The sequence below is a fragment of the Pyxicephalus adspersus genome, chromosome 11 (genome assembly GCF_032062135.1).
Source record: "Pyxicephalus adspersus chromosome 11, UCB_Pads_2.0, whole genome shotgun sequence".
NCBI lineage: Eukaryota > Metazoa > Chordata > Amphibia > Anura > Pyxicephalidae > Pyxicephalus > Pyxicephalus adspersus.
In genome coordinates this window covers 6,469,669-6,496,629 of record NC_092868.1, presented here as the reverse complement: position 1 = coordinate 6,496,629, position 26,961 = coordinate 6,469,669, and the positions used below count along the sequence as shown (strand labels likewise).

General features: G+C 35.5%; 3 protein-coding genes across 9 annotated transcripts in view; all 3 read left to right on the top strand.

Annotated features, from left to right (window-relative positions):
* LOC140341123 (myeloid cell surface antigen CD33-like) overlaps positions 1 to 4,622 on the top strand; it is a 10,887-nt gene extending 6,265 nt beyond the window's left edge. Inside the window, exons 4-7 of the mRNA XM_072426671.1 lie at positions 666 to 707; positions 1,869 to 1,997; positions 2,160 to 2,218; positions 3,490 to 4,622. Of these exons, the coding sequence (XP_072282772.1) occupies positions 666 to 707; positions 1,869 to 1,997; positions 2,160 to 2,218; positions 3,490 to 3,543 (284 nt within the window). The 3' untranslated portion in view covers positions 3,544 to 4,622. The remainder of the gene's footprint in view (positions 1 to 665; positions 708 to 1,868; positions 1,998 to 2,159; positions 2,219 to 3,489) is intronic.
* LOC140341122 (uncharacterized) lies at positions 3,668 to 17,213 on the top strand. 5 transcript variants are annotated; one of them, XM_072426668.1, is made up of 10 exons: positions 3,746 to 3,807; positions 8,576 to 8,652; positions 8,964 to 9,246; positions 9,341 to 9,700; positions 11,294 to 11,335; positions 12,299 to 12,526; positions 14,266 to 14,298; positions 14,863 to 14,956; positions 15,444 to 15,582; positions 16,643 to 17,213. In XM_072426668.1, the coding sequence occupies exons 3-10, from the start codon at positions 9,219 to 9,221 to the stop codon at positions 16,808 to 16,810; spliced, it is 1,092 nt and encodes a 363-aa protein (XP_072282769.1). In that variant the 5' UTR covers positions 3,746 to 3,807; positions 8,576 to 8,652; positions 8,964 to 9,218; the 3' UTR covers positions 16,811 to 17,213. The 5 variants fall into 5 exon arrangements, with proteins under 5 accessions (XP_072282767.1, XP_072282769.1, XP_072282768.1 ...); XM_072426667.1 differs by lacking the exon at positions 3,746 to 3,807 and adding an exon at positions 5,956 to 6,210; XM_072426666.1 differs by lacking the exon at positions 8,964 to 9,246 and having other exon boundaries at positions 3,668 to 3,807.
* A 1,575-nt stretch (positions 17,214 to 18,788) lies between these two features.
* Positions 18,789 to 25,952, top strand: LOC140341124 (sialic acid-binding Ig-like lectin 9). Of its 3 annotated transcripts, XM_072426672.1 has the most exons (7): positions 18,793 to 20,678; positions 21,861 to 21,940; positions 22,407 to 22,766; positions 23,968 to 23,997; positions 24,871 to 24,964; positions 25,109 to 25,226; positions 25,605 to 25,952. In XM_072426672.1, the coding sequence occupies exons 2-7, from the start codon at positions 21,874 to 21,876 to the stop codon at positions 25,620 to 25,622; spliced, it is 687 nt and encodes a 228-aa protein (XP_072282773.1). In that variant the 5' UTR covers positions 18,793 to 20,678; positions 21,861 to 21,873; the 3' UTR covers positions 25,623 to 25,952. The 3 variants fall into 3 exon arrangements, 2 of the variants coding, with proteins under 2 accessions (XP_072282774.1, XP_072282773.1); XR_011922815.1 differs by lacking the exon at positions 25,605 to 25,952 and adding an exon at positions 24,116 to 24,217 and having other exon boundaries at positions 18,789 to 21,940; positions 25,109 to 25,153; XM_072426673.1 differs by lacking the exon at positions 23,968 to 23,997 and having other exon boundaries at positions 18,791 to 21,940.
* Positions 25,953 to 26,961: the final 1,009 nt, after the last annotated feature.

Below are 26,961 nucleotides of genomic sequence, written 5' to 3'. Positions count from 1 at the left end.
CGGCGGAACACAAGATACCGGCCGGCATAACACAAGATACTGGCCGGCATCTTACCGGTCCCACTGGCACCCGAAGCTGGAGAGGGAGATCGATGGACGACGATGGACGGAGGACGACACTGGAATAGGAAAACGATGCTGGAATAGGAAAACGACGCTGGATGTGCACAGCGGGACCATGGAGGTAAGGATGTGACAAAAATACGGGCTTAACCATCCTAGCCATTTTTTTTTGCCCGTACGAAGGTCGGGCTTAACGGCTAGGTGGTTAAAGTACAATTATACATTTTGCAATGAATCCAATTGCTGCCTTCATACCTACTGCAAACAGCCATTTTTTGTAGTACATGTTGATGATTCAGGAATATCATTTTTAATGATTTTTAAAATATTTTTAAAGAGCTTGAAATATGTGAAAGATTAGATTATTGATCATTTATGAAGACCAAATTTTAATGTATATAATACTGGTCTATAACGCATTTGGCTTTTTACACACACATTTAAAAAGGACCCTATAGTAACAATTGTTTGTAAACCATACTAGTGAATCAAAGTAAAAAAAAGAGTTATTTAGTGACCATGGCTATGTTTATATTGATATCTTTGGAAGTTTGGTATAATTTAGCTCATTTACATCACCTTCATTTGATTTTTTATTACAGACTCACCTAAGGAATCCGAAGTTGTCATTAATTCAGTCCATGGTACGGTAAATTGCATGCCTTTATGCTTAATTGCGTACAGGGAACTATATCCCAGCCACTTTGTAGCTAGTAGGCCCTCACTTAAAAAATAAATAAAAATACAACAATCAACAGTGGTTTAACACCCTAGATCCTGACTCTTCTTTTTTCAAAATTGAACACTGAAAAGGTCCTTTAGGCGCCCCAATCACTGTCACTGTCACTGTTCCTGAACCAAATCCATTCCAGGTTTGCTGGATCCACTAGGTTCACTGATGAAAGTGTATCTGCTCCGGACTTGGAGAGCTTTAATAAATCAAGCCTTCTGTAAAAGCTTTGCTTGTACGCTCATAAGTACCCCATGATGGACAGTTTCAATGGAACTGTACTGTATCAATGGAAAGAAAATTCTGCCTTGCTACTCCGAACTACAAGTGTTTCCCCTCAGCTTATTAGTAGACATAGCCAATAGCAGGGCTTATGCAGAACTGACCTGGGGCCCCCTACCATACTGACTTGAGGCATCTGCGGGGGCCGTTGTTGGCTGAATAGAATTTTGCACCTTCCTGTGCCCACCCTTACATGAACTTCTTCACACTGAGGTGTGTTGGTTTGCAGCTCTGATAACTTTAGGAATTTCTGTGCACAAAAAGTTTCAAGGGCCATGCAATTGTAGCAAGATTCAGACATTTGCTATACTTGCAAAAAATTTAATTAAAACGTAAAATTTACCATTTGATTTTAAAAATTCTGCAACCCTCAACCACTACCCTAATACTAATACTAACAGCAAAAATAACCTTAAAATAATGATACCCCTAATTTTAACTCAATAAACCATAACATGAAAAGTTAACAACTCCTCCTTACCTCTGAAACCAACTTATCCAACATTTGACCAATGTACAATATCTAAATTAAAGACAAAAATGAATATATACATATATACAGTATATATATGTATATATATGTATATATACATATATCTACAGTATATATATATATGTATATATACATATATACAGTATATATATATATATATATATATTGATAATGGTATTATGATTACATAGTTAGAATTAATATTTATTATTATTAGATAAAAAGATATTATTAGAGGATCATATAGAAAGGATTAAATATTTTGTATATTTTTTTATAATATTCTCTCGTTTTTCGTAGATTGTGGATCTATGAATTATACAATTATTGCTTTGATTGCATCTGGTAACATTATTGCTATATCTTTGATTGCTGTTGGACTTTACTTCCTCCTAAAGAGACTCATTATAGAAAATAAAATTGGTGGAGGTAAGACTTTATTTTTCTTCAAAAATGGTATTTATTGGCTACACTTTATATTGGTGCCATCCATATATAACATAAACTGTTCTTTTCAAATTTTCTAATATCTTTCTTTTGGCTAAAGAACTGAGAAATGTTGTGTTATAGAGCTATGTTGTGTATTTTTAGGAAGTAGAACCAAGGAGTATAAAGTCGGTGATGTAAACAAATCTGAAACACTATATCAGGTATGATTGCAGTGCAGATGATTTTTATATATTTTTATATTAATATTATAAAATATATATGATATTATAAATTGGAATATTATTTTATTAGATACATTGATTTAATAATTGATTGATAAATTGATTATATACATTTATAGTAATTTATTCCTTGTTCCAAATATAATCTTTTATTTTATTTATTAATTTTATCATGGCTTTTGAGGTTTTTATATCTTTGAACATAACATAAACATAAAACATACAGATTACTCATTAAAAAAAAAAGCGCCCTAAATTTCATCTCACTTCAGTTCAGATCCTTAAACTCACCTGGGGACCACATGACATGGAACAGGTCAGGTGATCAATGGTATGGAGGGAATGAAGGCAGTACAGGTGATTTACCAACTTGGTCTGAAAGTACTAAACCAATTTGACATCTGCCCTAAAAACGTCTTCCAACAAAAACTTTTGTGCATTGTTTTTGTGTAGAGATAACTATTCAGAATGGTTACTCACATTTAGTGTTGGTTGAATATCTCACTATTCAATTAGACAGCTATTCTATTAAATAGTGAGAAATTCTCCGGGTGATCAAATGCCGAATTTGAACACTATTAAAGTCAATAGCGCAAGAATTCTTTTTTTTAAGGGTCTTTTAAGGGCTACAAAAGCAATCAGATTGCTCTTGCAGCCCTTTACTAGTTGTATGTGTTGTTGGAGAGAGATTCTGTATCCAACAACACATAGTACAGCGCTGCAGCAGCTGGGCTTCTACTATGTTTTCTTGGATAGAGTTTGCCCGGACATTGTACTGGAACTGCAGAGGTAATGTGCAGTTCAGCTCCATTGTGACGTCACATGAGAAACTGAACTGCAGATTACCACTGCAGTTCCACTACGATCTCTGGGCACTATAGGTGATGAATGGGGACAAATCCCCATTCATCACTTATAGTCCCTGGAGATCCGCAACGACAGGAGGAATCCCACGGCTGCACAGCCACGGGAATCATAATGTCACTGTGGGAAAACCTGTAAAAAAAAAAAGTTTGTTAAAAAAACACAAATTCCAAATAAATTATTTTAAAAATAATTTTTATTCCTTTAAACACATTTGTTACATTTTTTTCCCCAAATGTTTACCGTCGAATCCCGTGTTTTTCACGTCGGATCTATCCAAATTCGAATAGCTATATTTGGCTCGAATATAAGGACAACCTGAATTCGAACACCAACACTACTCACAATACTTAACTAATAATTTATTTCTGTTTTTTGCTTTGAAGGGTCTTACAGTACAAACAGAGTCTGTCTATCATGATATCAAGAGCTCATCATAACCAAAAGCATCAGAAGAAGTTCTTTTGTTTGGAATGATCCCTTCCTCATACATATGAATACATACATGTTGATATTGTATTATCACTTTTGTCCAAAAGCCTTCCAACTGCTCATGAGAACAAAAAACTTATGATGATGGCTTCATTACTGAAGATTCCTGTCCTTTGTAGTCTGTTCAAATGTATTATGTTATTTTCTGGACAGATAAGGTTTTAACCTGGTACTAAAACCTTATTCATAAATACAATTCATATTTGTTATAGGTATAAAAAATTTTTATATTTTCAATTGATGCTTCTATTTATTTTCTTAGTTAATTGAATTACAGATATTACCCACAATCATGAAGTCGAATAAAGTCAGAAAAGCCACTGAATAGCACAGAGATTAGCTAATCATACTTTATTTAAAAAAAAATGATACAATAATACAAACATATAAAGAGACTGTGATACCTCAAAATTAGGGTTGTGTCTAATGATGAGTGACGTTGCTCAATTACGCTTCAAATAAAATTGATAAAACATTGTATAATACATTTGAGTCAATGGGCCTAATTTAACAAAGCTCTCCAAAACTGGAGAAAATAGACTGTCATGGGAGAACCTGTGTGATCCAGAAAACCTGGGATGATTTTCTAAAAATCATTTGTTATTAGTTGGCCAATTTTTTCAGTATTGGACCAAATCAATTCTAGATTTATTGGATCACCCAGGTTCTCCTGTGATAATCTATCTTCTCTAGTCTTGGAGAGCTTTCATAAATCTGACAGAATGAAGATTTATTTAAAGTGGTTGAGGGATGCAATGGGCATTATACCCCCCTGATAGTGAATCACTTTGGAATTTTGGTAGTCTTATGTGGCCAAAAAGGGGCACCACAGCAAAAATTGGAAGGGAGTTGGTAGTTAGCTCAGACATCGTTATATCTTCATTCAAGCGTAGAAATCATTAACATACAAATGTTGATTTATTCAACCTTTCTTTACTTATAGTTTTTTTTTCATTATTTATAAATATTGCAAGGAAAAAAGAACAAAGCAATGATAAATAAAATAAATTATTATAATTAAACATCAGTTAATTTGGAACTCCTTAATTTGAGGATTTGTTTGTCTTCTGGCTGATGAAGAAATGTTTGTCAATAGTTTGGTAAATCATCTTATATGAGAAAACTCAAGGGAACTATTTTGAATCAGAGCCACAAAAAAAAAAAAAAAAAAAAACAGGGCAGCAGAGATTTTTGTCACAGCTTACCAATGTAGCAGATTATGTCAGAGGGTCTGCACAGCAGCAGCCTTAACAGTGTTGTCAACCAAAAAAAAAAAAAAAAAAAAAAAATGACACAACACTTTCAGAAAAAAAAATAAGATAGGGAAGTGAAATCTGACAACTTTTGTAAAAAAAATTACAAAACCATGAGAAAACATTTTCATGACATAAATAAAATAAAAAAATAAAAAATAAATAGATAATTAAATGTTTAAAGTTAATCAAAAAAGTTTTAATCATAAAATATAAATATTTAAACTAAATATTTTGTTAATATTAAAATATTAATGTTTTAATAATTTAATTATATGTACTTTATTTTTATTAAATATTTAATTTAGAATTGATATTAAAAAAGAAAAAAAAATAGTCTACATACAAGTTAGCTGTAAAGACAGAAACAAGATAGAACAATAAAATAAAGTTGCAAATTAAATTATTAATAATAAAATTAGTATAAAAACTAATTAAATACTGTAAACAATTTAATATTTTAGTAAATAAAATTTTTTTTATTGTATAAATTAATTCATTTAGAAATAATATTTTTTAAATTAGTTAACACACACGTTAGATTTAAAAGCAGAAACAAAATAAAATAAAATTATCAAATAATCAAGGAATTAAAAAATTTTACCTTATTAATAATTTTATTAATTTATTTATTATAAAAGAAAAAGAAACAGTCCACATACACGTTAAATGTAAAAGCAGAAACAAGATGGCGCAAAGTTGCAAATCAGTTCTATCTTTATAATATCACAACTATATCTTTTTTCTCCTCTAAGAATAACAGTTTAGCGATTCCGTAAAAATACAAACCAAAAAAGTTTTCCAACCAAATGCTGCCAATCACTAAACCCATGAGAAAATTTGCTTTCAAAAAATGATTGCTTCCCAGGCTGTCCTCATTGGTTTACTCTAATATTAGAAATTACTAATTAGATTAACTAAATGTAGAATTGGGTTTCGGTGACACCCAAGTGAGCTTGTCATGTTTATCCTATGCTTCTATTAGACCCGTACAATTCTGTAGCAGGAAAATAATGATCTAATATACTTGTATACATATTTTTTTCAAGACATACATATTAACCTAAATCTGTATTTCACAATGCCATGTAATGCTGAGTATTGTAGGATTGGGATAATTTATTGAGAAAACCACAGATCAGATAAGAGAAACTGAAGAGAGCAGAAAACGGAAATTGAAAGCAGAAGTCAAAGGGGATTGCATATAGGTTACGTCTAAGGACAAAGTAGTATTAGAGAAGAGAAGGAGCTCAGAGAGGAAAGCTGTCTGATCTGGTCATACCAGCTAGGAAATCCAACAAATTATTAGAGTCCATTGAGAGATTTGGGAATATTTTAGATATTCAAACCTCCACATTTCAGGTGAGAAAAACAAAATGTCCTATTTTTTCTTACTACTAATGTCATAGAATGGACTGCAGTCATATAATGTATGTTGCCTGCACATGTATTTAGGGGACAGGACAACTAAGGGAAAGATTTTGAAATGCACCCCCACCCAGAGTGGTTCAAACATGATGAATCAGTGCTGGATCTTTTACTAGAACTCATACACTGTTTATTGTATGATATTTATAATTATATTTGTATAGTGCTGATATGTGACTTTAGAGAGGGCAATCATGTCACCAACAGTTGGTAAAAGAAGACAAGTTTAGTGAAGTATTATTTTGCACCATCTTATTATTTTCTCAGTAAATGATGAGAACATAATTTCTTCTTTCGCAAGTACATAGCTTTCCGGTCTACACACATGACCACACAAATGGGCACAGAATCATGACATATTAATGAATTTTTTCACATAGATCTGTTTGAAGGAACTACAACCAGGCCGTTTACAGTAGGATTCTGGACAAATATGATTCATGAATTGTTTTTTTAAGTTATAGAATGTGTATAAAGGCGAGAAGAGGACAACAGGGTTTTTTTTTTTTTTTTTTTATTAGAAAAGCATATTGTGAGTTGTTGTACATTCAATAATACAACCAGGCCGTTTACAGTAGGATTCTGGACAAATATGATTCATGAATTGTTTTTTTAAGTTATAGAATGTGTATAAAGGCGAGAAGAGGACAACAGGGTTTTTTTTTTTTTTTTTTATTAGAAAAGCATATTGTGCAGTTGTTGTACATTCAATAATAAAATATGATTGGTTACAATCATTCAAATAGGTGGTCCAAAGCCCACTTGTAATAGTACTAAATAAAATGCTCTTAGAATGAAGTTGTCTGTTCTTCCATACAGGGAAAAAGTATGCTCAATGAGGATAAAAAAGATTTGATCCCAATTCTCAATGCGTTTTGCCAAAAGTCTTTCTCAGGGGTATGATGATACCAGTGGTGTAGTATATGATAAGACAGTTCTCGTTATCTACCAATAGTGTTGTGTAAAAAGGCTTTTTTATACAATATTTTAGATAAATAACTAGTCTCATGATACACCCAAGGAAGAGAATTGTCGAGAATTAAGAACAACTCCTCTTTTTTCTCCTTAAGCACACACCCCGCCCCCCCCATCCTGTATGGAGGCAACATATAACTTAGGTCCAGAAGAATTTTTTTTAGTACTAATTCCTACATTAAACTAATACCAGTGGGCTTTGGACTTTCTATTTGAATGCATGTTACCAATCATATATTATTGCCGAATGTAAAACAATAGCACAATATACTTTGCTAAATAAAAATTTCTGCTGTTCTATATCTCTCTGATATACATTTATTAATTTTCAGGGTTGGCATTTATCTAAATCCTAAGGTAAGAAGGGAACTCTAGTAATTATTGATTTTTTAGTTGTTTTTTTAATCTATAAAGGATTGGCTAAAACAATTTAACACTGAAAGGGCTATTTAGAACAAACACTTTTTATTAATGTATTAAACCCTTTTCTACCAAAACAAACTACTCACTAATTTTCCATCCTTGATATACGCTATGGGAAAATATTGGTCATTCTTTCCCCAATGGGCGCAGCACTTCCCTAGAAATTCTGTAATTGTGGGAAGAAAAAATCTGATTTTTAGTAAATAAATTGCATTCGGGGAAACTGAGAAAAGAGGATGCAAAGTATTACATTGTCTGCTGAATTTATTATAAAATACAAAGAAAAAAAGTGGAAAAAAAAACTGTGATATGAAAATTAGAATTTTGGGGGGGAAAGTTTTGAGTTTTCACCCATTATAGTCAAACTCAGTCATGACCCCCAATCATGGAGAGCTTTATTCAATCCGGCTCGGAGAATAAACATTGTTTAAGGACTTTAGCCTATGCTGGCCCAGTTGCTGCTTTCATCCTCCACCTAGTGGTCAGCATTCTGTGCTGGTTTGAGCTTTTCTTTATTTAGCCTGATAGAGAAAATATCTGCTTGCAAATATGCAAAATCTAAATGACTCAATGGAGTTTACCAGCAGACCACATTCATTCTGCCCATACAAAAATACTAAGGTTCTTCAAAAATTTGTATAGTGACTGGCTTCTGCAAATATTAGGAGCAACCAATTTTACCACTCTTGTGTCTCAGTGATCCTAGCACACCCATTATACAGTATATATCATATTGGTATACAATCTATTATACCAAAGATGCCTTAAAGATCTGGTTTAGGGGAACTGTTTTATTCTTCCGAAAGGAATTCTCCATCAACTGGACATTGATATTATATATAATTACAATTATAAATAATTGATATTATATATCACCTGACATTTTTATCTTTTTTTTCAGAGTCATCATGAGGGTGGATATAAGCTCTAACCATTTGGGACGTGTAGTAACCATTATTCTTTTTACACTTTGCAAAGGTAAGTTGTAATATCCATGCTGGTAAGTTTTATTTCTCTTTTCTCCAAAGTCCAGATTTATTGGTCTTTGATGGAAAACCTGGTGTTAGTGACATTTGTTTTATTTATTTTCAGTTTTATACAAATATATATATATATATAAATATATATATACACTGTATATACTTAAAAATACAAGGGAACTGCTTTGATTTGAGTATTAACCTTACTTTCTTTCTTTCTTTCTTTCTTTCTTTCTTTCTTTCTTTCTTTCTTTCTTTCTTTCTTTCTTTCTTTCTTTCTTTCTTTCTTTCTTTCTTTCGCCATTTTAGCAAAAGTCACTGGTTGTCTTCAGTTTCTTTTACCGTCCCTTGTGCCACACCTATGTGCCATAGTCAAAATAAAAAAAGGAAAATAATATACCTGGAGGACGAAATTGAAGGATTACATGACTAAAGGGAAGAGTAAACACAAAATGGTCAAATAAGTGTGATGTGGTAATTGATGGGAGAAGCCCCAAGGGTTGGAGTTAGGAGAGTATCGGAGGGGTAATTCCTGAAATTGGAGGGTTAAGTTGTCTTGCCTACATGACACTGGGTTTTGGTATTTGGTATGGTAAGTAGCAACAAATTTGGTTAATTTAAATTTATTGCATTTCGTTATTTAATCATTTCTTTTTATTCTGGTGTATAAATGCATCTCTTTGTAGTTATCCAGTGTCAGTCCTATTTTAAATACTCTTTGGAAGTAAATACAAGAATCACCGTCCAAGCGCATTGTTGTGTCACCATCCCGTGTGCCTTCACTGCTAATTACCAGAAATCATTCACAAATTCCAGTGGATATTGGAAGACAAAAAAACACGACCAAAAAATTATAGTAGCTTCTACTAATACTAGTATAAAAGGGTTCAAACCAAACTTTCTTATCACGGGAGATCCAAATAAAGGCGATTGTACTCTGACCATAACTGATGTCAAGAAAGAAGATTCTGGAATGTATTACTTTCGATTTGAGGGACCTGTAAAATATAATTATCAAGCAAAGTCCATAACAGTGAATGTAACAGGTGAGTGTGTTTAATAACTGGTAACTACAACCATTACACACATTACAAATAGGAGAAAGGTTTCAGCTTTTTATTTTGAATTACATCTTTTTTCCATTAAGTAATTATAATTTTATCCCTATTTTTATAGATTACCCCTCTTGCTGTCTTGCTGACAGTTACTTTTATGAATTGCCTGCAGTACACATCAGCAGCACCTTAACATAAAATTTCTTGCAGATAATATGCTATCAGAATACAAGAAAATGAGACTATACCCTGACAGTCATTTCTTATATGGGGATAAGGGAAAATATCCCAACAGCTGGAATATACCTGCTCTGGAGACAACTATCAACGTTTGTAATAACAGTAGAGTAAAGCCAGTGACCCTGATTTATTAAAGCTCTCCAAGACTATAGAGGATACACTTTCATCAGTGAAGCTGGGTGATCCAGCAAACTTGGAACGGATTTCTTAACCTCCCCAGCTGTAAGCCCGAGAGTGACTCGGGCTAAATAAAAACCTACTGAAAGCGGTAACCAAAACATTCAGGGTAGTTAAAAAACATAAACACTTACCTGGTCCCATCTTCATCCTCCAGTGTCCTGCCATCCTCTGGCCCAGTCTTCTTCGTCGATCTGCCCTCCGGCAAGTGCGCTGACATTTCCTGGGACTTCCCGGTGAAGTCAGTGCGTACAGTCATTGCTAGGGGCACGGGGGAATATCAAATTATTTTGTATTACATTCAATACAAAATAACTGTATTGAATGCGAAACACAGAATTTATGTCCCTGAATAATCAATGAAATGCGCGTATGCTCCGGTCAGCAAACTCTATTAGCGCGACTCGGGCCCAAGTTCTAGTGAACTCGCCAGCCGGTCTCCCGCAAAGATGAGCAAAGATCTCGAATACCCCCATTAAGGCGATTAAATTTCAGCTGCGCAATTCAGAAGGAGATGTTAACCTCAATGGTGAGGTGATAGCAATTGACTAGAAAGTCGCAAGATTTACCCCCAGGCGGCTCCTTTGATCAGGCATCGTAAGCATTTAGATAGGTGCCTATGTAGAGGAGCTGAAATCAGTTAACTCTTGCCCAACAGGAAAGAAATAAGTCATTTTAAAAAGCACATATAGATGTTTTAAACATTTGAACAGCACAAACATTTTTTTAGGGCTAAGGGTAATATGTGTGCCATTAGAAAGAATGATTTTTTAGGGGAACAGTGACTTTTAATGCAAGCTCGCCAGTGTAAAACTGCTGGGGATGCGCAGCTCCAGCAGCGAGATCATTCCTGTTACTATTTTCTGTGTGAATACGCCAGTGTCTGAAATTTAGTTGGTGAATTGAGCGTAGACTTTTGATTTTGGATAGCGAATATGAATGCGCAACTGAGCCTCCGATTTTGCTCGGTGAATCAGGGCCTATATGTCTAAAAGCAGTACATTGTCTTTCATGAAAGTTTATATTAAAGTATAATATAATAGTATAATAAAGTTTTAAACACAAAATCAAAGATAAATATATATATATATATATATATATATATATAAATTAGCTCATTTATATCACCTGGATTTGATTTAACATTATTATGCTATCTTATTACAGACCCACCTAAGAAACCAGAAGTTGTCATTACTTCAGCTGATGGTAAGTTAAACTGCATGCCTTCAAGCTTAAAACTTACATATCATTTTTTTTTTACTTTACAAAAAAGGGTAAAGCAAAAAAAAAAAATCCGAGTGGGAAGCCTGCAGCCTCCTGGGATATATATGTCATGAGATCAGACATGCGCAGAAGGGCTTTTCCCTGCAATGTAAAAAAAAGGCTGATCTTAAGGACAATCAAATGCATTTTTCATCACCCAATTTTGCACCTGTGCATTGGGAGATTGTGGGGTGATGTAGGCAGAAGCTGTAAAAAGAAGCAGAATTATGGCACTGCCTGGTGGTTTCTCCTCACAGAGGGGAAGAGAGACCAAAGGATGGGTCAGGGCTGAATAGATGCCAATTGTGGCAGAATTAAGGGCTCTGCATAAAAAATGGGAAGTATTATTATTATTCTTTTTCTGATGACTGTTCTGCTTTAGGTACTTACTGAGAACTATATCCCAACCAAACAAAAAAAAAGTACATTGGCATTCCAATGGGTCCATTGGTGAGTCCTCAGTGCTCTAGCGGTGATTTAGTGATTTCACCAAATGGGTGGCAATTGGACCATTCAGTAGTAAGCCTTGACAGCTTTGTTGGATAACCAAAAGTCCAATATACCATATCCTATGGTCTAACTATCATACATGTTCGTAATTGTAAATAAATGGGCCTGATTTAATAAAGCTCTCTGAGGATGGAAAGGACACAGTTTCATCAATGAAGCTGGGTGATTTAGCAAACCTGGAATGAATTTAGTCCAGAATTAAAAACATTTGCTAACAAATAGCAAATGACGTTTGGGAAATACATTATAGATTTGCTGAATCATCCAAAATACAAAATTAAAATAAGGGTCCTCAAAATCTTGCAAGCTATGATGGTTTTGGCCAGTTTATGAAAAGAAACTTTTTTTACAAAAAATCTTTCTATATTAATTCACATCTATTACTCTTTTCCGTAGGCGGATTGGTGGATACAAATGACACCGTGCTATTAAAAGAAGAAAAATCTCTCACTCTAAATTGCTCAGCTGGTAGTAACATCCCTTCCAATGTGACCTGGATTAAAGGAAATTTCAGTTCACAATGGTCTACCATTACCATAACACCATCAGAAGCAGATACCTACAGATGCCTGGTACAGGATGAGCACGGGTACCAGGAAAAACAACTTCATATTAAATCAGAAGGTATCAATAAAATGTTTTAATGTATATATATATATATATATATATATATATATAAAATAGTAAATCTGCTTGTCCAAATATTTATTAGCAGTAATAAATGTCCAATGTTTTGAAATTTGTACTTGCTTAAAAAAAGATGAAGGAAACATTGTTCGAGATTTTTTAACTTGTCTTTTTGGTAAATCCTTTTTTTTTTACTTTACTTTCATTTAAGTTTTGACTGCCTTTTCATCTCTTTTATGAGGCCTTATTTCCTTTCACCTGTTCTACCTCTTCTCAGCCATATCATGATACTTATGATTGTTCTGCATCCCTAAATCTACTATAACTTTTTATGGCCATTAAATGGGACCTTTAAAGGTACACTTATTTAAAATGGGGATGAGAGAGAATGCCTCTGACATTCTCAAGAAAATTTCCTCGAACTTCCAATGGGTCTGCAAAATATTGGGCAAAAGGATTTTGCAGACCCTTTGCAAGATTGAGGAAATCATTACAGGAGGAGTACCGCGGCAAGCCTCCATTTAAACTCTAGTGCCCGTGGAGGCAGGAGGAGTACCGTGGCTGTATTCATGAATGCAGCTGTGGGAATCCTCCTGTGCGCGATCCCAGGGCACTAGATGGGACTAGGCTAAATGAGGCACTCCTCCTGTCAGTGTGAGTCCCATAGCTATGCTCATAAATGAATGCAGCAGTGGGAATCATCACAGGATGATTCCCATGGCTGCATTCATTCATGATAAGCACAGCCACAGTACTCCTGTGTTTTTGGATAAAGAATTTCTATCCAAGAACACATACTACAGGGCTGCAAGAGGAATCAGGGGAGCGGAGCCGATAGCTCTTGCTCTTGCAAGTATCAAGAAATTTGACCATAAGCGAGAACGGCCCGATTTGCAGCAAGATTGAATTTTAAAATTTTGCTTGCTCATCCCTATTGATAAATCATTTATTATATTGTCATCTTGTGGTCACACATAATGCAATATGCTATAAACAGTCAAATATCACAGAAATTACCACTGTCTGAAAAGGGACGACACATTCTAGAGCTTAAAACTATGTACTTGGGGACTGTTTATAATCTTCCTCACAAAGCCACTGGCTTCATGTGCTACGAGTTCAAATACTATGTAACACAGTGACCCTGATTTATTAAAGCTCTTCAAGACTGGAGAGGATACATTTTCATCAGTGAAGCTGGGTGATATAGCAAACCTGGAAGGGATTTAGTTCGGGATTCATAACATATGTTAGTAAGTAGAAAATTACTTTGAAGAAACCCATTGTAGGTTTGCTGGATCACCCAGCTTCACTGATGAAATCATATCCTCTCAATCCTTGGAGAGCTTTAATATATCAATCTCAGTGTTTCTCCTAAAGAAGCAATAAGTGTGAAACGCGTAGAGAGCACACTTTCTGTGGATCTTTGTGCACAACAGAAAGGTCACAATGTCAGAGGACTTTTATTTATTACGGACTGTGTATTATGGGAGTGGGGTGACACGTAGCAACTGCAATGTGTTTTATTTTAAAAAATTGTTCTTTTAAGCAAGTACAATAGTTAATTGCTGTAAAAAAAAGTACACCTATCACTTTATTTACCTTTTTATTATTTATTATTTTATTTTTTACCTCAAATCCCACATATTGCCATTGTAGAATAATTTAAAATAATTACATTTTGTTTTGTGCTATTCATGTTTTTTCAACTTTTTCAAGTTTGTTTTTCTTTATAGTTACCAATGCAAAAGACAAAGCTCTGGTTTATGGTATGGAATGTTTGTCTGCCTGTCTCTCTAATACAAGTATACTCAGTGATTGATTACACAAATGTCATGACATGTTAATACATCATAACAAATCCACTAAACAATATAAAGAAGCATTTCACAGTATGGGCACTATTCAATCAATCGCTAGTGTTCAAGCAAACATAAGACACATCCTAGGAATTAATTGTATCCCAGAGCCTGGGTATCCATATACATGCAAGTATCTAGTACCTGGAGGAAAAATCCTTCCACTGATCCCAGTTTCCAAGTAAATGGTTGCAGCCATCTTTAAAAAATACTGCCCTCCCCCCCATTGCACCCTATGCCTCTATATATTCTTATACACCTAATTAATCAAATGTCACATACTACAAATTAACCATTCCAAAGGATTGAATAGTTATTAAAATATCACAACACTCCTAATTATCTTCCAAAGAATCAAAATACTAACATTGGGACTTGATACAAGGACATTTGCTACATTACAAATATTAATAATTTTTCATTATACATCATTTTTTCATTATTATTTATCTTTTTATCTTTACATTTTTGCAGAGTGCAGTCCAAGAGTTTTAGATATGCTGATAGGACTAATATGCGGCATGGTCATTGTCATTCTTTTTTTGTTGGCTTCAAAATTGATTGCCAGGTAAGGGTAACAGTACATATTATCATACTTAGAGTGTCACCCAGTAACCTTACTTTAAAGTACACCTTTTGTCAGATTTTTTTCTTTGGAATAGTATGTAGATTAAACAAAAAAAAGTTTTTAGACTTTGACCTTTTCTACCATATTCTGTTTAATTTACATGCCACTGTGCTCAAATGAGAGATCAGGTAGGCCAGAAAATTCTGTGACATAATGAGAGGTGCTTGTATTATTTTTAGTTTGTTTTCTTTTATTTTTCAAAGGTTAAGCCATTATTAGAGAGCTACCATCCTATGTTAAGGAAAGCAACTGTCTTTCCTTACTTGAATCCAATAGGAAGGGCTCATTATGTGATCATATCTCCATTCTTTAAAAAGATTAAAAGATGACCCAAGTGCTTTCCTCCAGCTTAAGTAACACACCAAGTGATGTAATAACATAGACGTATATTATTTTGAGTTTGCATTATTTATTAACTTTTTTCTAGGAAATATTTCAAAATGGACCTATGTTTGTTTGTTCATATGGATCGTGATCGAAATGAGGCACTTCCCATGAAAGACACAGAGAAAGATGATCCTAGTGATCTGTACATGAATGTTAACGGACCAAGACTCATAGCCAAGGTCAGTAATGGAAAACTACATTGCTAAATGTCTTTTATTGTAATATTTTCTGCAGATCAAGTCGGATCTCGTGAGTAGATGATGAAGGTAAACATCACAACGATGGGGTGCACATAGGGTTAGATACTCAATAGATGATTCATCGATTCATCAAAGCTCCTTAAGACGGGAGAAGATAGACTATCGTGGAGGAACATGGTTGTTCCAGCAAACCTGGGATGGATCTGGTTCAAATATTAGCAAACGATTTTAGGAAATCCATTTCCAAGTTTGCTGGACTACCTGAGTTAAACCACAATAGTCTATCTTTTCCAGCCTTGGAGAGCTTTAACAAATCAGGGCTGATGTGTCCCAATGCGTCTTCCAGCCTAAACCCCTAATGGTACATTTTTCTCCTTTCTGATGATGCTGCCAAGAATTCACACACAATCTCCAACCAGAAAAACAAAATAGCATTCAGCTCTGTGCACACCTCTAGCAAATCAATCATTTTTTTAAATAACATTCTACGACCTAATTAAACATACTTTCATCCATAATTGGCTTTCTATTGAGCCAAATCCTGTGAGCGATATCAATCAGCTATGGTAATGCATCCTCACACCAGCCGTTATGATAATCAATAATTTTTAAAGATAGAGGTATGCTGTGGTAGTGATAGGGCTACATGTTTATTTTGCTCTAGATTTAAAGTTTATACCCACCTAAATTTTTTACTTCATTTTTGATGGAGCAAAGTAGGGCAATTAGCAAAATAAATGCAAACTATGTTAAATATTTCCAAGTAATCCCCATAAAATAATAAAACATAGCAGAAGCATTGCTCCAACCGTGGGAATAACTGGTCCAGTGACCCAATGCTTACAAATCTATAAAGAGCTTAGAGAGTCCCAAGATCTCCAATGAATGAGAGAATGGATTTTTTGGTTTGTTGACCCTCTCCAATAAAGATCATGTGACCCTGATCTCTAACCAAATGGGTGCAGGAGTGGCATTGATAAGACCTGATATAAAGATATTTTACCAACCTCAAAGTTTTTATTTATCTGTTTTTTTTCAGACACTGGAAAGATCCAACGAACAGCGAGATTCAAACAGCATCCCAGATGACAAAGAAGATATTCATTACTCAAGCATAGTTTTATCAAATCAGCCCTCCGGAGTCTTATCTAGGGAACGAGAGTCAGAATATGCTGAGATAGTCACAGGTCTAGGTTTGGACAGTTGATCTGTTGTTCCCAGTTGATGTCCACTCTTATTTTACTGTATGGATCAAATCATCATGTGGACTGTGTACAGCCATGGATTGGTACATTGTCATGGACAGCCTTCAGGATTTAGTTGTTGGATTTTGAAGTTAGATGCTAAAAAAAAACAGAGGATCTTATGAGTGCAGAACACATGCTTATCTCTTCATTATCAAGGACACCAAGGCTTCTTTAGCAATGATGGAGAATATTTTAGTAAATGGGTCAATTCACAACCTAGATTTACCAAATGTGTATATTTCTTTGTATGGGTGTTATTCAGAACTAGACTTTATTTTCCTAAATACAGTAGACATTAATGGTGATGACAGTGTACATCAAAACCCAACTAATAAAAAAACATTTTTTTATGTTTTGGGGGGATTTAGAAATTTTATGGGACTTTATTTTAAGTTTTTAGTGACATCTTTTAGCTGGACAGAAATAAAGAAAATCCCCTAATCAGGAAAAGATGTGGCATTTGGCTTCGTATCTATGCCACATTTCACCTGAACATTGGTCATTTGCCCTGAAATGAATAACATTGAGCATCACCAAAGTTTTGCGATTAAATTTGGTACTGAGCTATACCTATCAATATCAATACGCTTAATCATGAAAAGGCTTGGTGCTTGGTTTTGGGTCTGTGCCAAATGCAACTCAAGCATTGGTTATTTGGCCAGAAACATAAAACCGAACATTACTAATGTTCAGCTATTGGGTTTTTACTGAGCAAGATGCTACACCTGTCATTGCCTGGTGGACTCTGACAGCTGTTGTAGTCTACTGGCCAGATTCAATGAGCCTTATGTTATGTAGTGCTGGTTCAATTTGCCTTTGTCATTGGGCTTTTGTTATAAAACAGAGAATCAGACATTCCTTCAAACATTTCCTGGTGTAGAATCTTCTAAGTCCATGTGTTTCAATGGCAGCAATTGATTTCCACCAAGGCTATAACTTAACCTAAACATTGGGGTTATTTCAGGCAAATTGTTGGTGAAATAACGAAAGACAAACTCGACCAACGATAATCAGGAGAAATTACAGCAATGAAAACTTTCCAGAACTTCAAAATTTTCTCCACTTCTTTTAAAACATTTTTGTATGATGAATTTGTCCCTAATATGGAGATTTTCCCTTACTTCCTGTTCTTCCACGTTAACGATAGACATAGGTAAAATATTTATAATGGGATACGATACCAATAAAAAGTTAACAAAGGTCCCAACCTCTCCCTTTTCTAATCAAAGATAGCATTTCAAAGTAAAGTACAATAAAGTAGCTTCTGATCACATAGAATATTTCCCTAGCTGGGTAAACTAAGAATGGCATTTGAACAAGAAATTAATTGGTGTCGCCCCCACTTGTCCTGGACAATGTCTCCCGTATGCTTTGCAGGCTCAGGGTGGTGGGTGGACTGTGCAGGCTCGGACCTGCGATGAGAGTGTGGGCAGGTTCTGATATCACAACGTCACTCTGGGGTAAGTTTCTTCCCATTTGAGTGACACATGGCTCCCCGTGCATGCGCGGTCTGGAGTCTGTCAATTTAGTGGTCCTGTTAAACGAATGCGTGGACTGCAAAGACATATAGCTGTATATGTTGACTAAGATTGAGCTGAAAAGATAGAGATATTATTAGCTCTTCAAAAAGAACGTTTCAGTTATATCTGATAAAGAGAGTTGCAAGTTTTTTCCTTCCTGTGTACGTGACACTCATACAAGAAATAAAGGACGTCATGGTGACAGGAAGGCTTAGTCAGCAATAAAAACATACATACATATAACGTATATACAGTTAGGTCCATAAATATTTGGACACAGACAACTTTTTTCCAATTATGGTTCTGTACATTACCACAAATAATTATAAATGAAACAACTCAGATGCAGTTGAACTGCAGACTTTCAGCTTTAATTCAGTGGGTTGAATAAAAAGATTGCATACAAATGTGAGGAACTAAAGCCTATTTTTGCACAATTACTTCATTTCAGGGGCTTAAAAGTAATTGGACAAATTAAAAAGCTGAAAATAAAATGTTCATTTCTAATATTTGGTTGAAAACCCTTTGCTGGTAATGACAGCCTGTAGTCTTGAGCTCATGGACATCACCAGATGCCGGGTTTCCTCCATTTAATGCTCTGCCAGGCCTTTACTGCAGCGGCTTTCAGTTGCTGTTTGTTTGTGGGCCTTTCTGTCACAAGTTTAGTCTTTAACAAGTGAAATCCATGCTCAATTGGGTTCAGATCAGGTGACTGACTTGGCCATTCAAGAATATTCCATATCTTTGCTAACTCCTGGGTTGCTTTGGCTGTATGTTTTGGGTTATTGTCCATCTGTATTATGAAACGCCTCCCAATCAATGTGACTGCATTTAGCTGGATTTGAGCAGACAGCATGTCACTGAACACCTCAGAATTCATTTGGCTGCTTCTGTCCTGTGTCACATCATGGATAAACATGAGTGTCCCAGTGCCATGGCAGCCATGCGGACCAAAGTCAACACACTGCCTCCACATTGTTGTACAGATGATGTGCTATGCTTTGGATCATGAGCTGTTCCACGCCTTCTCCATACTTTTTTCTTGCCATCATTCTGGTAAAGGTTGATCTTGGTTTTATCTGTCCAAAGAATGTTTTTCCAGAACTGTGCTGGCTTTTTTGGATGTTTTTGAGAAAAGTCCAATCTAGCCTTTCTATTCTTGAGGCTTATGAGTGGCTTGCACCTTGCAGTACACCCTCTGTATTTACTTTCATGCAGTCTTCTCTTTATGGTAGACCTCGATATCGATACGCCTACTTCCTGGAGAGTGTTGGCCACTTGGTGGGCTGTTGTGAAAGGGTTTCTCTTCACCATGGAAATGATTCTGCCATTTCATAGCAATTTCTCGGATGGGTTTTTTCCGTTTTTGCAGCTTAAGGATGGTTTGTTTCACCTGCATGGAGAGCTGACAGCATGTCTGTTCACAGCAAAATCTTCCACATACAAGCACCCCCCCCCAAAAAAAAAAAAATCAACTTTAGGTTGTGTATCTGCTTAATTGATAATGACATAAAGAAGGAATTGCCCAAACCAGCCCATGAAATAGCCTTTTAATCAATTGTCCGGTTACTGTTGAGCCCCTGAAATTAAGTGATTGTGGAGGATTTAGTTCCTTACATTTTTATGCAATCTTTGTTCAACCCACTGAATTAAAGCTAAAGGTCTGCAGTCCAACTGCATCTGCGTTGTTTCATTAAAAATGAATTGTGGTAATGTACAGAACCAAAAGTTGTCTCAAATAAGGTTAGGTGTGGACGGCTGTCATTGGCAAGTGTCCACATTTGCTAAGCCCTACTAAACTTGCCATTAACAGGTATGATATGGCTCACAATTTGTCTGTCCTGAAAACTTCCAGCTGCAGCATTGTATACAACATTGCATGGTTACCACACCACTATGCATTGCTTCGGGCTGCATTTCAAAACATAGTACGGTGCTTTTCTGTGTTTAAGCAGATGATTCAAACCCTTTCCATGCTATCATGGAGCTTAAACTGCACCGAAAAAAAATAGTTGTTTTCCCTATAGTAACACAAACAAAAACAGAGCTCAGTACCACAGGAAATTCTAAAAAAAAAGTTTGATGCAAGATTAACAAACAAGATATACTTTTAGGCAAGAGACAGCCGATGGATTATTTTAAGTGTATGTGAAATAGCAAAAAAGGGGAACTTGGTTTTACCAGACTTGTAAAGAAGCAAAAAAAAGTTACCTATTTGATATTATAAAAAGTGTACATCATACTGACATCATTCAACGACAAGAATTAGAATACAAATTTGGTACAGACTTCAAGTCCCAAGGTCCAGGTATGTCTGTTTTTTTTTAGATAATTTTACAATCTTTAAATATTTTAAATATAAAAACAGTTTGACAAGATTTGATCACAGCCCCTTTAATATCTGCTAGGTTTTGGGTTTGTGAGATGTTTTAGTGAAAAATATGAGCCAAAAAAAACTGCACAAAGAGCATGTGTTCTGTGCGAGGACATGCTGACTTAGGTATGGGACTTAAAAATTTGGTTGAACAAATCAATTTTTTTGCCCCACCATTCAAAGCTGACTTACCAACCAAATTTGTTTATTTCTTTTTTTGTGTCATTCTAGATGTATTGTAAGAGCTTCTATAAATCGGACATAATACAAAATAACTTTTGCAATTCTGATGAGGCTTAGGTTACCAGATCTACCAAAGATTGTATTTACAGTGAAATGTTTGTTATTTTTTTGTTATTATAAATCCATCTTAAATGGTTAGCCATGTCATGTAGATCAAAACATGGTGGTATGTCTAGAGATAGTGGACTAAAGTTTTAATTTTCGTTTCCTTGACTGCCCCTAACATTCTACATTCAGGTGTGCCAGCTAAATCTGTTTTTCGACACAAGGTGGTGGAGTGGTGGATGTACTTTGACATCTTAGCCTTGGGTACCACCAGAAGACCTTGTTCCAGCACTGCCTGTTGCATAACTGGTGCAGTGTTCACCCAACACCCCTTAGCAATATTATTCGAAATAAACAGAACACACAAATTATTTTAAAGTTTGTCTGGGTTGATAAATTCAAGCCTTAGATTATGGAGATTGCACTTGATGGATAAACAAGTATAAACAATTAAGAATCAGAATAAACTTTCAAAACATAAAAAAATACTGAGTACAAAGTAGTGGTACTCCAGCAAAAAGACTTAAAGGATGATATTTTAAAGCAGATGAGAACATTTACTCAAAAAATTGTGTGAATATAAACTTTATGTACAAATCACATCAGTTAGAATCTTTATGGTCATCTCCCTGGACCATGATTGTGTGCCTCTAAAAAACATTACTTACTAATTGCTTGTTGTGTCAGGAATGGAACAGACAGAAAAAAAATAACCTATTTCAAAACTCAAGACACTTTGAACATGTTTAAAAATTTATTTTTAAAATAAAAAGGACCAATCTGTTTTTTTAAAATAATTTTATTTGACTTGTTTTCAATTCCTTATAGTCTGGTAGTCAAGATGTGGCATGAAAGAACTGTCCTCTGGATGCAGCTGGTGGCAATAATGTTCTTCCTCCATCAGGAAGGTAGGTGTGATGTAAATATTCTGGGGGCCTCAGTATCGTAGTGCCATAGCAAGGAGACTTATGGTGAGCGAATCGAAATGAAAGGATAAAATCCTCATATTTTTAACCCCAAGGTTACTCTATAGGCTAAAACACCACTATTCAGGCACCAACTAGTGCTGATAGCAACTACATGGAACATACATGCTTTGCTCTGCAACTGACAATTTGTGAGCCTTTTCCTTGAGTTTACTGCACCCCCTCCCCCCATGTCAATTTTTTCCCTGGTTTTTACATATTCCTGTTGACTAATAAGTCATTATGAGGAGTCAATAGAAATGTAGGGCATGGCTAGCAAACCACACCTTTAGGAAGTGTCAAACTGATTACAGTGGTATAGTAATCAGAGATTCTGGCCTGTAGAGTATCCCAAGGTTTGTGCCGTCACACTACATTGCAATGATTGTAATATCTCATTTCTCCATAGGAGGTGCTGATGACTGCTCAGGTCATTCTTCCATCAACCTGGAAAGTGAAGTCACTGTAAACGAGGGTCAGAATGTTACCATTCGTTGTAATTTCTCTGCTAATGAATGTACAACATTTGTATACCCCACTGGCATCTGGAGAAATTCCACTGAAAGTAATGTGGCATTTAGTGATAAATCCAGGAATGGCACAAAACCCAACTTCCAATTCGTAGGAAATCTTGACAGTGGAGATTGTTCCCTGATCATAATCAATGCCAGGAGAGAAGATGCTGGGTTATACCATTTCAAATGTGAAGATGAGACAAGTGAAAACAATTGTTCATTAAACAGGAAAACTGTGAATGTTACTGTAACAGGTGAGTTTCTAAATCACTGAAGGTTGGGACTGGATCACTGCATAGCCAACATGGCCCATGACCTGGGGTAGATTGAACTTTCAGGTGCCCCACACAACCTTGGTACCTCCTCTGGAGTTAAGCAATTAGCAGAATAAGATGTCATATTCTTCTAGTCAGTTCTAGCCGTACTGGCCTAGGAGTGCTCTCCACCCTTATGCTTCAATATACTCATGCCTTGGATTATTGATAACTAATAATCATTGTTGGTGGGACTAAAATTAAGGAAGAAATCCAAATTTTTGAGTTGTCATGTAGAACATGAATAGATAAATGTTCCAATGACAGGTACTATCAGTATCAAAAACATACAGGGATTTTACTCCAATAAACTTTAAAAAAATAAATAAAATATATTTTTCTCTTTTACATATACTCTAAGGGTGCCAGGTGGGCAACAAAATGGGTTTGGTCTAGTTTAACATTTTTTTGGTCAAGTGTGGCCATTTGGCCCTATGCATGTGACTCCCTGCTAAAAAGCTATTCCTGGAACAGGAATTGGAGAGAACATAAAGCTTTTGGGATTCAAATGTTTCACAGATAATTTTAATATTAGATTGGTGCTCCAGAATCTACAGCACAGAGCACAAAGGGTTCCTAACCCTTACCAACTTTCAGCACACAGGGCTCTCCACCAAAAATAGACCCACAGTAAAGGGAAACATCTCCTTTCATCAACCAATTGTTGAACCCATCTTCTATTTCTGATGTAATCCCTTTAAGCTTAAGTAGTCTTTAAGTGAGTTCTCTTTGTGTTGTGTCTTTCCATATAATCTCCTCTGAAGAAGCGAAACGCGTCTAGAGCTGGGCGCTCTTTTTTACCCTTTTTTATATTTATAGACTTAGAAAAAAACATTGTTACAACTGTACGTTTGTTGTAGGTCAACTATAGATATTGTTTATTTCTCTATGACTAAATATATTATGTTTTAACTCTTTCCCTGCATACTAAACCTGAATACATGGGCAGAGTAATTTAATGTTATACTTGATTAGGTTTTAAGGGGTGGGAATTAAATGTATGATTTTAGGGATAGCAAAAGTCCCCTCACTCTCCCTCTGCTTCTTTGCAATACATCCTGGTATCTGTCATAGCTTGCAGAAAATTGGATAGATAGGTCTGACATTCTGAGATTCTCTTTGGCTGCCTTTTATGTTACAGACACTTCTACTGACACAACTACAACTAAAGGTAAGGATTTTTGTTACCATTGTCCATATTTTCCATTATTGTTTACCATCATATTAGTATGAATATATCACCCTATGGAATTCTTTTACAATAGAACAATCTCAAAATGTTTTCTAAGGAGAACATGTCAAGATGGAAATATGGAAGCTTCCATTGTCGACAGCATCTTATATTACCTGGTTGACTGGGAGGGGAAGAGACAAGACTAGGAGCCAATAGGGTAGGCTGTTTGCAAATGTCCTGACAATCAACATGCTGGTGTGAGGAGGGGAAGCAGATGGTCTTATCAGGAATCTGCTGTTCTTTTACTGTCCAATCAATAGGTTGGAAGTGGAGATATGACACCACTCTTGTTATTTACAAAGTCTGGACAGGAAAGACAGAAAACATAATTCTTGTTGCAATTAAAACGGCTCCCACATTGTGATTTAATTTTTATATTTAAATATTTGCCTTAAGTTCAGCTTTACCGTGGTGCAAGTGTGTGGATATCAATTGTCCTTCTCATTAAGTAGTGATGAACATTAAAGAAAGATAGCCTCAATGTTGACTACCTGGTAGAAGACCAAAATGGTCCGGGTGGCCTTTCTCACTTTTCCAGTCCAAGCCCCTTGATAATGGAACAGGTTGTGTGGAGGTGCAGGAGGACCCAGACTGTCTAGAAGAGACCTAAAGTTCAGATCAGGTGGAAGTTGTAGTATCCTCGGACAGGAACCAGGCAGACATGACGCAGAGCTATTTTAAGACCTTCAATACTTGTATAGAGAAAATAATTGTGAAGGCTGTTAACGATCATTAACAAATCTTGTCAGTCCATTTATTATGTACATATCAATATTAATAATAACTTTATGTATTATTTCAATTTATTAGCACATCAAAAGATGATCATTGGGATAGCTTGTGGAATTATCTTCTTCCTTATCATCATCATGGCCACTATTCTTCTTTTCAAATTTCGTTTATTGTAAGTTTTTGCTTTATAATACATTAAAAAGGCCAATGCCCACAGATGACTCCCTGAACTGATTGTTTTGTCTTCCCATAAAATATAAGGTAAAGTGTTGCATAAAGAGTATGTACTGTAGGGTGATTTTATTCTTCTTTATAGGAAACAGACAACATCAACATCAGATACCAATCGCCAAGCCAGAATGCCTTCATCTCAAGATGTTCCACCAGAGGACATCAGCCAGTTATATGCAAAGGTCCAAAAGCCAAAATCTCAGGTTTGTGAACTTACTTCCTACTTCAGATTATATATATATACAGTTGGTTTTACTTAGAACGTAGAAAAGTCTGTACCCTGCCAACATGAGGTACAGAAAGACCCTTGCCCTCTATGTGGAAATAGTCGTCTCTTTGCAGAGGTCCGATATGCTCTTAGAGCCCTTCAATCAACAGGAAACATAGGCTTTGTTATATGCATATTGGCAGGATGCAGACTTGTACACTGAGGCTGCTTTCCAATTAAATCAAACTGTAAGATTTAGGGTTGTTTTTATGCCCCTGTAATTTATTTAGCCAATTCAACTTGAAGTCCAATTCAACTTTTTATGTATGTTTGGATTTTGTTCATTCATTCTCTATGTAACATTTTGTTTTAGGCAAACCCTCCGGTGTAGAGGATTTTGGTTATTCCTCAATGCTTTCTCCAAAGATGTGTAGAACTTTGATGAATGTTGGCGCTTGTCATTTGACATATTGATGTTCTTCATGGTACCTGGGTCCATTATTTTATATATGTCCCCAATGAGCAGCCATGAACCTTAAAATGTATTTGATTGTGATGTTAAAATGCCAGTAGCTTTGCTTACCTTAAGAGCACTCATTGGGTTGTTTTATATATACAATTATAGATATTTGATAATTACAAGTTTGTTGTAAGATTATATTATGATGAAAGCTTTTTTAATGCTTTAAATAGTCATCAATAAAATCAAATTATACCTTCACTCGATGAGCTGTCTGATGCATTGGTGCAGGAATAAACGCACTAGAACCGGAATTCCTCCAGAGGTTGCTAGGGCTTACCCAGGAAATTATCAATTTGTGCCTCTCAGGTCAGTTTAGGTGACACTAATATTTGTAAGGCTATTTGTAAGGGTAATCCCAATGGCCAGCGATGTAAGAGATATTCTTCCCAATGGCCACAGTACTAATATACAGTGATCTGTGGATATGGTAATTAAAGAAGGGTTTCCTTGATGACCTTACATTTTTTTTAAAGGGTTCCTCCATCTTAAAAAGGTTAATAAACCTTGTACTAGAACAACCAATAAACACATTAGCTGTCTTCCAGTGTCACTCAGCATCAACTGTCAATCACACATGTGTTGTCCTGGTCCTAAGTGTGCACATAGGGGTGGCTATACTTGGATCTTTAGGGAGATCATGCATGGAAACGTAGCCACCTAATAGAAGGAGGTGTCCTGACACATGGCCCTGAAAAGGAAGATAGACGCTCATACTAGCATATCATATACCAATATTAGGGAATTTAATGAGAGTTATTTAATAAATAGTTGTAAATTATAGCTAGACATTTTTGGAATATTGCATGCAAAGCTTGATGCAATGTTGATGTGTTTATGTACATCAAGGCCACCCATTAAAACTCAATGGGGTTACAACCACCCCAATCCCTTTTTGGAAACTGAACGGGATTGGGGTGGTTGGATAGCAATGGCTTACCATACATGGCATAAAAAGCAAACATACTGAGGAGCAGAACTGCAAAGGCACAATCTGCATGACTGTTACAACTCAAAGCTTATATTTATATCAGGAAGAAGATGTTGAATATAGATAATGTTTGAACTAGGATAATTCCATCAAGTCAATGTCAGGGGCATAAAATTACCTCCTAAAAGGCAATGCATACACGGAAGTGGTATCATCAAAACAAACAAAATGGGTGAAATATGTAAAAGAAGCACCATAGTCTTGTGAAAGAAGAAATGC

What these genes read in the sequence shown, in the direction of transcription:
- LOC140341122 (XM_072426666.1), top strand. Translation starts at nt 8,583, where the DNA reads ATGAGGGTGGATATAAGCTCTAACCATTTGGGACGTGTAGTAACCATT. An exon ending in TCTTTTTACACTTTGCAAAG is followed by an intron (nt 8,653 to 9,340) that starts GTAAGTTGTAAT and finishes ATCTCTTTGTAG; the next exon opens with TTATCCAGTGTCAGTCCTAT. An exon ending in GCTTCAAAATTGATTGCCAG is followed by an intron (nt 14,957 to 15,443) that starts GTAAGGGTAACA and finishes ACTTTTTTCTAG; the next exon opens with GAAATATTTCAAAATGGACC.
- LOC140341124 (XM_072426672.1), top strand. Translation starts at nt 21,874, where the DNA reads ATGTGGCATGAAAGAACTGTCCTCTGGATGCAGCTGGTGGCAATAATG. An exon ending in GTTCTTCCTCCATCAGGAAG is followed by an intron (nt 21,941 to 22,406) that starts GTAGGTGTGATG and finishes ATTTCTCCATAG; the next exon opens with GAGGTGCTGATGACTGCTCA. An exon ending in TGACACAACTACAACTAAAG is followed by an intron (nt 23,998 to 24,870) that starts GTAAGGATTTTT and finishes TCAATTTATTAG; the next exon opens with CACATCAAAAGATGATCATT.